The 12,776-nt window shown below is 47.2% G+C and overlaps 1 protein-coding gene and 1 pseudogene across 2 annotated transcripts; one reads left to right on the forward strand and one right to left on the reverse strand.

Annotated features, from left to right (window-relative positions):
• Positions 1-4,532: 4,532 nt before the first annotated feature.
• Positions 4,533-10,555, reverse strand: LOC136301779 (feather keratin Cos1-1/Cos1-3/Cos2-1). 2 transcript variants are annotated; one of them, XM_066204984.1, is made up of 2 exons: positions 10,455-10,555; positions 4,533-4,988 (listed from the first exon to the last, which is right to left on the reverse strand). In XM_066204984.1, the coding sequence occupies exons 1-2, from the start codon at positions 10,553-10,555 to the stop codon at positions 4,688-4,690; spliced, it is 402 nt and encodes a 133-aa protein (XP_066061081.1). In that variant the 3' UTR covers positions 4,533-4,687. The 2 variants fall into 2 exon arrangements, with proteins under 2 accessions (XP_066061081.1, XP_066061082.1); XM_066204985.1 differs by lacking the exon at positions 10,455-10,555 and adding an exon at positions 5,131-5,183 and having other exon boundaries at positions 4,533-5,017.
• A 125-nt stretch (positions 10,556-10,680) lies between these two features.
• On the forward strand, positions 10,681-11,449 carry LOC136301783 (feather keratin Cos1-2-like; annotated as a pseudogene).
• Positions 11,450-12,776: the final 1,327 nt, after the last annotated feature.

Below are 12,776 nucleotides of genomic sequence, written 5' to 3' on the forward strand. Positions count from 1 at the left end.
AAATTTTCCAAACCCTCTCTGTTCCATTTTCTTTGGGACAATTGCAAATTTTCCCTTGTAAAAACTAATTCTGTTGCAGAGTAAGATAATATTACTGTATACTCTGCCTCCTGATAAATGAATTTGTCTTTACAAGTGTGCAGAGCTTGGGGTGAAAGGAATTGAAGGAGGGCCGGCTTTGCTGACTCAAACCCCTTCTCTGGGGACTGAAGTGATATCAGGCTCAGGAAGTCCCGGCTCCCCCTCTCCCTTCTCAGTTTTTACAGGTAAACGGAGTTAAGGGTGCAGGGAGGGTTGGTTTTGCTGCATTAAACTCACAAGGGCTGAGGATTGTGACATCGTGTTCAAGGAGGTCCACCTTTTCCTCAGGGCTGAAAAACTCTAATTTATTCTCCACACCTCCCACAGCAGTGTTAATTTGCAACTCCAAAGCTTTGGCTTTGGACAAGTTTGTTTAACTGGTTTTTCAGGTTTTGGGCTAGCTTCTTCTGGGCATTCCATTCTCAATCTGCCCTGAGGTGGGCTATTGTTTCAGCCCCCAAGAGAATTGGCAACTCAGGTCTTTCTGTTGCTGCTCCACAACATATTTCTCTTTGAGTTCAGCCTCCACCAGTGTAGATACCAGAACTTTTCCCTTGCTGGGGTTTTTCCCCCTGTCTTTTACCAAAGTTCAAGTTTTCTCTGCAACTAACTGCAGATTTTGCCGATTTTTTCTTAGCCTACATCCCTCTTTATGATGTTGGACAAGGTCTATTAGCTTTTAGAAATTCTGTCAGTGGACAACAGGTCTGTAGTGGGTCTAATGTTGGCTAAATGCCAATGCACCTACTAGAATTATTTACTCCTTTTCTGCTGCAGTATAGGATTAGGAGAAGAGAAAGGCAGGCTCAAAACTTCAAAGGGTATAAAGAAAACGTTTTTAACAGGACTAAAAGAAGAAGAATAAAAAAAGAATCAGAATAAAACTTTCAGAATGCTTTTCCTCCCTCCACAGTCCTTTCCTTTCTTTCTCAATGACAAAGAGAGACAAAACCTGAACCCTTCAATCAGTTTACCATCTCTAAAATAGTCTTCAGTTTTCTTAGGGAGAGCAGTCTCTCTTGCTATGCCGTGGGGATTTCTCCACAAGAAACAGTTCTCTTGTGGCCTTAATTTCCACGAATAGCAGCTGCCCAAAAATCTGCACTCGTGAAGTTCCTCCAATCTCATGCAGCCTTCCCACAGCTGCTTTCACAGGCCATGTCAGCTCATGGTATATTATTTTAACAATGAACTGTTCAAAAGCAAAGGTTTTCTTCATCTGTCTCTGAGATCATCTTCATCTCTGGGAACAGAAGTCTTCTTTCCCTGGGAGCAGAGGGTCTTCATCATTCTCATGTCTCTCTGTTCAAGCTTTTCATAAGATCATAGCTACTTCAGCATCTACTTGCTTCAGCACGAATGCCTTTGCTCATGTCTACAATTTGAACACTCCATCCCCTCATGTTCTTTCATGAATTAAAGGGATATTCTAGCATTTCCTCATTCTCTTCCCATCTGGGTCTTGACTCCTTTACTGACCTTGGTGTCTTCATGTTGTTTCTCTACATGCCTTCACCTTTCTCACACTCAAGAGAGGATTGATGTTTTGCCAGTTTCATTTGTGCAGTGAAAGAGTTAGTATCTCACCCAGGGCCCTGCTGATGGTCATGATGGTTTCTACCAGGCAGTGGCCAAAGCAGTCATGTCGATAGATTCAGGCCGTGCTGGGGGCTGTGCCAGGATCTCAGGGGACCCAGCCAGAATGGCGGCAGCCGCTCTGGCCACAGGGCTGGTCTCAGACCCCTATTGCATTCAATTCCAGCTGCTGGCTCGCCTGACTGTTCTGTAGGGGGAAGCTGGCCTGGTGGCAAAATGTTAACAGCCACTGGGGCCCAGCCTGGCTGGGACAGGGCCTGTTGGGCTCCCTGGGAAGGGTGCGGCCCCTCAGCAGGGCCTGCCCGGCCTGGCTGCGCAGAGAGGGCCAGGCTGGCCTGTTATACCTGTTCCCAGGCCAGAAGAAAAAGAGACTTTTCCCGGACTTGTTTGTCTTAAAATGTGAATCTCACAGATGTGTATTCAGCTCTTTAATTTGTTTAACAGGTTGTTAATGTTCAAACTAGCCACTAATTCATTTTGTCAAGTAACAGAGGAAACTGTTAGCGGCTTCTCTTAGATAATCACTTCTGTGGATGACATTTTCCCTCTTCACCACAAATCAATTAATACAAAACCAGTTCAAGGTCAGATCAGTTTTTACCCGGGATTCTATGACCTTTCTGCTGGAGAATATCAGTGTGAGAAACAAAACCCACTTTTAAAAATTTCAAAGGTTTATTAAAAACCTTAACAAAATACAACAAAGAACTGAACAAGGAAAAAGGACAGTGCACTGAGAGCTGGTGACCCAGGCAACCTTAAGCTCATCTACAAAATAGCTGCTCTGCTTTTTATACCTCTGGAGGTTGCATCAGGCAACCCTGGCCCCTCCCAAAGTTTGCCACTCAACTCTTTTTGCCCTTCAGTGGTGGAGGCTTCTTTGTTGCAGCTTGATTGAGGTCAGGTGTTGTTATGCCACACCTCCTAGTAACAAGCCTGCCCTCCTCCCAAAATGCCCTATGCAAAGGCACAGGTACAGCCCTCCCTCCACGTCCTGAGTACCAAGGCTGTCTACTGGCAGCCATACAGGGGGAAAGGGGGACTGTAGGGAGAAAAAACGACATCTAAACAATAAATCATAATAACATAACTATACACCAAAAAAATTTTCTTTAATGTACACATAATATATATCTCCTAATTGTGAGAGCCAACCATCAAATTACCTATCTATAGCATCTGTTTCAAGCAAAAAATTAATTCACCCTTTATTCTGCAAGGAGCAGTTCTCTCTGTGTAAAATACCTCTTCATCACCTCAACAGTACCCTGCTCAGTGAGCCAATTAAAATGCAAGACCCCTAAAATATCGTTCAGTGTGACACTTAAAAGGGCTTTGATTTTTCATGTACTCTGAGTTAGACACACCGAAAAGATATTCTCAAGAGGTCACAAATACCAAAAAAACCTTTACTGGCTATTTTGGAAAATTGAAGAACTTTGAGAAAAAGTTTCAAGCAGCATCCAATCAACACAAAATACTTCTCAAAGCATTAATTTAATCAATTCAACTTAGCAGACGCTAAGCTCGCCTGATTTTAATTACCCAAAATTCTAAGAAAAGAATTAGAAGAAGAAGGGGAAAGAAAGAAAGACAGAAAAGGAATAGAAAAGATCAAAGTGAGCTACTATTTCTGGTTCCAATGGTGTTCAGCCTGTGGAAATTCCAAGAACAGGGAAGGTCAAGACATGTGCTTACCTTGTGTCTCAGGTTAAATACCATTTGACTTTTCTGTGTCCTGGTGGGACTTCCAGCCACCTGGCCACTCTGGGGCTAGATTGGGGTGCAGGGGTAGGCTGTGGAGCATTGCCTCTGGTTTTCCAGGGATTGGCAGCCTCTGAAGGACTGGGATGCAGGTCCAGGGAATGGGATGTATGGAGTAGGATATTGTCTCACCAGGGCTGACCCCAAGCTGCCCTTTTCTCCATGCAAAATCATGTGAAATATTTCAAGCCAGCAGTCCTTCCAGTCTCTCACTTATGGGACTTGGAACATCCTGATATAGATAAAGGCACCTGTGATTTTGGCACCTGGGTGGGATCCGATGATCTATATGATCCATTCAAACCCAAACCATTCTATGATTCCATGATCTGTGGGGTGTCTCTGCCAGACCATTTGTTCACCACTGTCCGTCATCCTTTGCCCGATACTCTTGGGCAATGGTTTGGTCAAAAGGGAAGACAATGTTCAGATAACATCTAACCATAAGTGGAAGAAACATGAACCTTTAGTGAAGCAGTAAGTCATTGGCACAAACTCAACCAAAAGTCATTTACTACTGCATACCCTGAGTATGGCAGATACCAATCCCAACTTGTGAATAGTCTCAGCCCTGCGTGTCTGGAGAGCAACTTTGCCTGCCTGTGCTGAGGGAGTGCATTTCATCTCCCTGTGCTTCTATTTGCATGCCATGGAGTCGAGACCAGGTAAGGGAGTGGAGGAGAAGGAAGAGAGGAGGTTGTGGGCTGGTCCCAGGAATTGTTTTTCCCTTCCCCATTCCTGCCATGCGTTGGAGCCTGTCTCTCTGATGGCTTCTGGCTTCCAAGAAGCAAGGGATGACTTTGTCAGCTCCAAGGGAAAAGGCACAAAGGAAAATCCACTACAGGGAATGCCACCATTTGCTTTCTTCAGCTATTTTCCCTGAGCAGACTGATAGAGTTGTTACAGAACAAAGGAGGACTCAGAGATCCATACATGAATGCAAAACAGCTTTATTGAGTGTTGAGGAAAAAAGCACTCAGAGTGGCTCAGAGAGGGCACCAGGAGCAGCCACTAAGATGTAGTGGGGGTGTCCCTCATCTTGGCCTGCAGAGGTAGGGGAGGGCAACAGGTCTCCACTAGACTGGCTTGAGGAGACATGGACAGCAAAAGAAAGAGCAAAAGGAGAGAGGAGAAGAAGGGGACAATGGCTTGAAACTCAAATTACAATGTCCCAAAGCTCTATCTCTTGCCCAGACCCAGGTCTTGAGGTGGTGGAGGTTCTTGCCCAAGGATATTGCCAGCAGTTTTAGCAGGGACGACATCTGTTGCCACCATAGCGGCTGGTGATGCAGGACAGGTCAAAGCCCCCTGAGTTGATGGGCACTCCATCACAGCTGAGGATGTTGCCAACAGCAGCAGAGGTGGAGGATCCCACCACAGTGTTCTGTGGGAAGGAGCTGAGGATGGGGCCGGGCAGGGTCACCACCACAGGTGAGGGTTCGATGACAATGTGGGAGTCCTGGCACTGCCTGACACAGCACTCATTGCAGCTGTTGGCCAACGGGGTGGGGCCGCAGGGCTGGCAGCAAGGGTTGCAGGGCTGGCAGCTGGACATGGCTCACGGTCACAGGTGCACCTGGCACAGAGGGCAAGGAGAAGCAGAAAATGAGGACACATAAGAAGTGGCTCCACACCCCAAGGCACCTCCTGGCCCACACTGCACTGCCCAGCTCAAAGCCCAGGAGACACCTCAGCCACATCCCAGTCACTTTTTCTCTGTCTGCACAAGACCTTCTCTCCCCTGCCCTCTCCCAGCACAAGCAGCTCCCAGCCCTCAGCTCTTATAGCACCTCTCAGCTGAGACCTCCACCAGGAAAGAGCTGGTCTTGAAGCAGGAAGAGAAGAGGTTTCACACTCACCTGATTCCTGAGGAGAAGGATGTGAGAGAAGTGAATGAGGGAGCAGTGACTTGGGCTGCCTTTTATAGCAGTCCTGCACTGCCTCAGGCCCAGAGACACCTTTGTGGAGGTGATTATTTTTTGACCAGCTCATCTTGAATGTAAACTATCCCATCTAATGGTATGGGCTGTGCCCTGTTTTCCTGCGCTGCTGCCTTTTCATTTCCTAGTGCATTCCACGCGCTTTCTTTTATGCAAACTTCGGTAAGTGTCAAGATGAGAGGTTCAAGAACTTCAGGGCAGAAAGACATCAGCACAGGCAAAATGCTCAGATCAAGAGCTTCTAGCATCCCCTGTGGGCAGATGATGTGAACCTGTTTCATGCCTGTAGATTTGTTTATTGCAAAGTTGTCAGGAAAAGGGCACCACTCTTGTGCTTCTCACCTGCATGCCCAAGGTCTCCATTGTTTGGGCACATGACAGAGCTTCAGGTTGATATTTCCTTCTTCCACTTTTCTCTTGTTGTCTTTATCTCTCCAGACTAGTCTAGTGAGGACATGTTGCCGTCCCTCCTTCCACAGGAGAGGCTGATAGACAACCTCCAGGATCTCCACTGCATCATAGTGGCTGCCCCTGATACTCCCTGTAGGAGCTATTCCAGTCTGCTCAGGGAAAAATATAGAGGAAGAATAGGATAGGAATATCTGCAATGGATTTTACTTTGTGCCTTTTCTCTTGGAGCTGATGAAGATATCCTCTGCTACTCTACAGCCAATGGCAGTTAGGCCACCAATCCAAAATATACTGGCAGTGGAGATAGAAAGTAACAGTGCCTGGGAACACAACTTCTTCTCTTCCTTCTCCTGTGTTCCATTGCCTGGTGTACATGGCCAGGATACAGGGACAGATATGTACCTCAGATCTCCTTTAGCCCATGACGAGGCCCAGCTGCTGTTGTTATATTCAGTTCTCAGGTATTTCACTAGTTAGAATTGGAATCAAGCATGCTCAAGCTATGCAAGTGTTGTAGTTTGACACTGGTGCAATGCCAGGCACCCACAAGAGTCACTTGCTCACCCTCCCCTGCTATGACTTGGCAGTGGAGAGGGAAAAAAACTAACAAAGGGTTTATGAGTGAGATAAGAACCGGGAGAAAACATTTCAAGGCCAAAAGAGATTCAACTTAAAGTTGTAAAGTGGCTTTATTGCTCACAGAATCAGAGGAGGATAATGAGAAGTAAAGTAAGCCCTTAAAACACCTTTTCCCCCCCAGCCCCTCCCTCCTTCCCACCAAGAGTAGGGAGACAGGGCATGGCATTTTTTTGGGTCAGTTCATCACTGAGATTTTCTTCTGCTGCTCCTGGAGAGGAGTCCTTCCCCTGTGAGGCTGTGGGGTCCCTCCCACGGGAGACAGTTCTCCATGAACTTCTCTGGCCTGGGTGCACTCTCACAAGCAGCAGGTCTACAACACCTGCTGCAACATGAGTCCCTCCCACGGGCAGACAGTCCTCCCAAAACTGCTGCAGCGTGGGTCTCTCTTTCCACGGGGTGCAGCCCTTCAAGGACAGGCTGCTCCAGCTTGGAAGCAGGGCCCCCACTCTCCGCCAGGTCTTCCACTGGATCACAGCCTCCTCCAGGCACCCACCTGCTCCAGAATAGGCACCTCCCTCATGGGCTGTGGGTGGATCTTTGCATTCCCCATGGATCCCCACAGGCTACAGGTGGATTATAAAGACAGCTGAGATATTCTGGACTGTCCTGTCTGGGAAACATGGAGAGTGGATGGCTGAAAGTCAGAGACAGTGAGAGATGTATGGTTAGGAAAAGAAAAGCTGTAAATCTGTCACTGGTTTCCAGGTGGACAAGTACAAGGGCCAATTAACCTCATTACCCACCAGCCCCTGAGGGTATCACCAAATGGGACAGAAGAAACTTATCCAGCACCAATTTGATGCAAATAGGCAGACATTTCTTTGTTGGGGGTGCCCAGAACACCGGGCCTAGCTCCTCTGAAAACATGTTGTGCTTAACAAAAACCTATCAATTTCATAAACTTTTTCTGCTGAATCATCATTACATAAGTTCTTTAACATATTATGCATACTATGCCCACTCTTAAACTAAATCTTTACATTGATGGGCTCCAATAGTCAATAACTTCGTCAATATTCTTATCCTAAAACAATCATTGCTCAACTCTACTAAGGTCTACTGTTTGGAATCTTTGATATTAAAATCAAGATGGGAAGGGTAGTGTGTTTCCAAGCAGCATAACTGGTGAACATAATAGTCTCCACAGTTTCTTGACTGAAACAGAAGGGTCCAGTAAGCTCTTGGTGAGGTTCCTATGCTTGCACATTTTAAACACAGCCCTCCTAATATCTCTATATCCCATTCTTCACTATTTTCTACTTATAATCATAGCTAACCCGTTTTTATATCATAAAATTGATTATTTGTTCAAAACATTCATAACAAGGGGAAAAACAGTAGGAGAAGACTGCTCCTACAGGGACAAACAGGAAGCAGAAAACATAGCAAGTAAAGGACAAACACTCAATGCTCTTCTATTTCCCATAGTTAATGTAAAACCAGGAAGACCCTGACTGGCTTCCAGTGCCCCAGATGCTTCCCCCCACCCTTTCCTTCCTCTATGGGCGAGGAGAAAAGTAAGGTGGAAATGGTCACAGCTCAAGATGAAGAAAGAAGGATTACATATCAGTAGCCATGGGCAAAGCAGACTTGACTTGGGGAACATACATTTAACTTATTGCCAATTAAAAATAGAGCAGGATAGTGAGAAGCAACTAAAAAAACCCCCGCCTTCACTCCATCTTCATGTCTATTTCACAGCCTCAACTTCCCTCTTTCATTCTTGACTCTTTTGTTTCCTCCACCCCAAAGCAATGCAGTGAGATGCAGAATGTGGGGTTGTGGTCTGTAAACAACTGTTCCTTCCTGTCACTATTTCCTCCTCTCATTTTTAATGTGCTCAAGCATGAGCCTTTCCTATAGGCTGCAAACTATCAAGATTGGCTCCAGTGTGCATCATGTCCATGGGCTTCAGCTTGAGTCCTCCAAGGGTCACTGTTTTCCAGGAGTCTGCTTCAGCATGGGCCCTGCACAGACCAGAGTTCCTACAGGGTCTATCTACCTGCTCTGGCATGGAATCATCCATGAGGCTATCTGGTGCACAATGGTCTCTTCCATGGACTACCGTGGAACCTCTGCACCATTGCTGGGAGCAACTTCTCCTCCTCTCATGTCTCTGGTCTTCGCATGTCATATTTTTTGGGTCATCCCTCTCTTCTAGTGGAGTGTGCTGCCCTTTCTTGAATGTGCTTTCATGGAGACACCACCAGCATTGCTAATTTGCTCCTGTGAGGCAACAGTGCATCCATTTAGGAGCTGGCTGAAACAGACTCTGTTATATGTGACTGTCCCTGGATTCTTACAATGACCAGCCCTTCAATCTTCTTTCCCCACTATCATTTTTCTCAAGAAAAATGGTATTATTAGTCACACTTAAAGATTTGGAAGAAATGCTCCAAAAATCCAGCCATCTAATGTCCTTTCTAAATCCTACAGGAAATGGAACAGGTGCAGCTAATAAGGATCATTTCCTTAATATTAGTATTGTCAGATATTTACTCAGAGATTCATAGAATCACAGAATATCCTGAGTTGGAAGGGACCCATCAGGATCATCAAATCCAACACCTGGCCCTGTACAGACACCCCGGCCCTGTGCCTGAGAACATTGTCCAAATGCTCCTTGAGCTCTGGCAGCCTTCAGGGTTGTGACCATTCCCTGTGAGGTTCAGTGCCTGACCACCCTCTGAGGGAAGAACCTTTTCCTAACAGCCAGCCTAAACCTGCCCTGACACAACTTCTAAACTTTCCCTTGAGTCCTGTCCTTGGTCACCAGACAGAAGAGATCAGTGTGTGCCCCTCCACAAGTTGTAGATTGTACTGAGGTCTCCTCTCAGCTTCCCTTTGTCCAGACTGAATAAACCAAGTGACCTCAATGACTCCTCGTATGGCTCCTCTTCCAGACCCTTCACTACCTTTGAGTCCCTCCTTTGGACACTCTCTAACAGCTTAATATCTTTCTTATATTGTGATGCCAAAACAAGCCCCAGAACTCAGGGTGAGGTTGCCCCAGTGCTGAGCAGAGTGGGCCAATGCCCTCCCTTGCCCAGCTGGCTATGTTGGGCCTGACGTCCCCCAGGACACAATTGGCCCTCCTGGCTGCCAGGGCACTGCTGACTCATATCCAACTTGCCATCAACCAGGACCCCAAGTCACTTTCCTTGGCTCTGATCTCCAGCCTCTCTGTCCTCAGTCTGTCTGTACATTTACAGCTGCCCCGTCCCAGGTGCAGAACCTGGTACTTGCCCTTGTTGAACTTCATATGGTTGGTGATTGCCCACCTCTAATTTGTTGAGGTCTCTGTGCAGAGCCTCTCTGCCTTTGAGGGATTTGACAGCTCCTCCCAGTTTTGTATACTCTGCAAACTTAGTATTTGTTCAAGCTCTACATCCTGATTGTTCATGGACATGTTGAAGAGGATTGACCCTAAAAGTGAGGTACCACAGTGGAGACCAGTTGCCAGTCTGATGTCACCCGATCAGTCTGATGTCACCCTTTGTGCCTGACCCATGAGCCAGTAGCTCACCCATCACACAATGTATTCATCCAGTTTTGCCCTGGACATTTTGTCCAGAAGGGTCCTGTGAGAAACGGCATCAAAAACTTTGAAGAAATGCAAAAATACTGGATCAGTTGCCTACCATTCATCAGGTTACCTTGCTGTGAAAGGAAATTAGGTTTGACAAGTAGGGCTTTCCTCTCATGAACTCACACTGGTGGTAAAAAACAACTGCCTTGTTAATCATGTGTCTTTGAATACCTCCTAGAATAATCTTCCAGCTAATTTTACCAGGGATTTTACTACAAGCCTAGACTGACACATACATGCTCACACGTCTTCAGGGAACAAACAAAAAACCTGTACATACAAATAAGGTCAGGAAATGTCATTAGCTGAGAACTCTGTTGTGGAGATGCAGCATGTCCCCTCACAGCACTGGCCTTGGGCACGTGGGAGAAAAGAACAAGAGCGGTGCCCATTTTCTGACAACTTTACCACAGACAAGACCACAGGAATGAAACCAGTAAACATCATCTGGCCACAGGGGATTCCAATAACAATTAATCTGAGACTTCTGCCTGTGTTGACGTCTTTCTGCCTCAGAAATCATTGATGCTCTCATCCCAGCACTTACAGAAAGAGATCTTCATATAGGAAAGCATGCGGAATTACCCAGGAAATGAAAAGGCAGAAGTGCAGGAAAACAGGACACAGCCCCATTATTAGATGGGATAGTTTGCATTTGAAATGAGCTGGTCAGAAAATTATGACTTCCACTAAGGTGCCTCTGGTCCTGAGGCAGTGCAGGACTGCTATAAAAGGCAGCCCAAGTCTGTGCTCCCTCATCCACTTCTCTCACCTCCTTCTCCTCAGGAATCAGGTGAGTGGGAAGCCTCTTCTCCTCCTCTGCCTGCTCTTCAAGACCAGCTCTTTCCTGGCTGGAGGTCTCAGCTGAGAGGGGCTGTCATAGCACAGGGCTAGGAGCTGTTTGTGCTGGGAGAGGGCAGGGGAGAAAAGGTCTTGTGCAGACGAAGGAAAAGAGGCTGGGACGTGGCTGAGGTATCTCCTGGGCTTTGAGCTGGGCAGTGCAGTGTGGGCCAGGAGTTGCCATGGTTCCAGGGTGTTTGGGTGCAGTGCTGCTTCTCATGTGTCCTCACTTTCTGCTTCTCCCTGCCCTCTGTGCCAGGTGCACCTGTGACCGTGAGCCATGTCCTGCTGCAAGCCCTGTGACCCTTGCTGCCAGCCCTGCGGCCCCACCCCGCTGGCCAACAGCTGCAATGAGTGCTGTGTCAGGCAGTGCCAGGACTCCCACGTGGCCATCCAGCCCTCACCCGTGGTGGTGACCCTGCCCGGCCCCATCCTCAGCTCCTTCCCACAGAACACCGCCGTGGGATCCTCCACCTCTGCTGCTGTTGGCAACATCCTCAGCTGTGGCGGAGTGCCCATCAACTCTGGGGGCTTTGACCTGTCCTGCATCACCAACTGCTATGGTGGCAACAGATGTCGTCCCTGCTAAAGGTGCTTAAAGGCTTTAGACGAGAACTTCAAGCACCACAGAACTTGGCTCTGGGCAGGAGATAGAGCTTTAAGGCATGGTATTTTGTGTCTGAGCCATTGCTCCCTTCTACTTTTTTTTGTCTTTCCTTTGCTGTCTGTGTCTCCCCAGGCCAGCCTAGGGGGATGTGTTGCCCTCCCTTCCTCTTTTGGGCAGCCAAATGGACACCTTGCAGGAGCTCCACTGCATCTTAGTGGCTACTCCTCATGCTCTTTGTGAGCCACCTCTCTTTCAACCTTACATTCATTAAAGTTGTGCATCCAAACCTTGGCCTCTAAGTTGTCCTTCTTTCCATGACAACTCTTCCAGTCTGCTCAGGGTAGAAGGTGGAGGGGCAAAGCGTGGGACTCCCTGTAGTGGATTTTGCTTTCTGCCTTTTCCATTGGAGTTGATGAAGACCAATCCTGGCTGCTCCACAGCCAGTGCCAAACAGGGGAAAGATGGCTCCAAAGAGTGCCAGGAATGAGGAAGGGAAACAGCAATGTCTGGGACCAGCCCACAGCCTCATCTCTTGCTTCTCCTCCTGCATTTCTCAGTCTAGGCCCCACGAGCAGCACATGTGGTCCAAAGCAGATGAGACAGGTACCTCATAGAGTCCTTCAGCACCTGGCAGGACCCAGATGCTGTCCAAGACATGCAGAGCTGAGGTGATGTGGAAGTCGGGATCAGCATCTGCCAAATGAATTATGAAGACTGTGGGGTCCCCCTTTAAGGTGTAGAAAACACTCAAATTTCATAAATGCTCCCAGTCAAAATGAATGGCAAAAGTCAGGGGGTCTGCATAAAAAAAGATAATTTTATTAGTGAATTACATACTTAGTGTGGAGATTGATATGTTATAGTAGTCCTAGACCTACTATATAAGCACATGGGTGTGGGCTTTGGATTAACTGGCTTGGTGAAAGAGAAGAGAGAAATTAAAGAGGGAGAAATGAAATGTTGAGGGAAAGACAGAAAGAAAGAAAGAGAGGGAAATAGAGGGTAAGAGAGAGGTAAAGAGAGAGAATGAGAGAGAAAAAGAAGTCCTGGTACTAGCATCAATCCTGTGGGTGAGATGTCAGTCTTGGTTTCAGTATCCATCCATCTGTACCAGTCCAGTCCATTGGATGTCCAGGGTCCTGAGGGCAGTGCCCAGATTTGGGGGGATACCTTTTCAGGGCTAGGTTTCTCTACCCCAAAGATGGGATTCTCACTTTCTATGCAAATGAGTTCTCATACACAGTCTGTTTTTTCAGACCTTTCTGGAAATGGGTTGGAAGCTTCAGGGGTCTTTGGTGACCTTGATCCC

This window comes from Chamaea fasciata, unplaced genomic scaffold (genome assembly GCF_029207755.1).
Source record: "Chamaea fasciata isolate MVZ Bird 193981 ecotype frontalis unplaced genomic scaffold, bChaFas1.0.hap1 SCAF_27, whole genome shotgun sequence".
Classification (NCBI taxonomy): Eukaryota; Metazoa; Chordata; class Aves; order Passeriformes; family Sylviidae; genus Chamaea; species Chamaea fasciata.

Excerpts from the sequence above, each read along its gene's own strand:
- LOC136301779 (XM_066204984.1), bottom strand. The coding sequence starts at position 10,555 with ATGAGAGCATCAATGATTTCTGAGGCAGAAAGACGTCAACACAGGCAG. Across the intron at positions 4,989-10,454 it reads TGGCCAGATGATGTTTACTG|CTGCCAGCCCTGCAACCCTT; the intron begins GTTTCATTCCTG and ends AGCCATGTCCAG.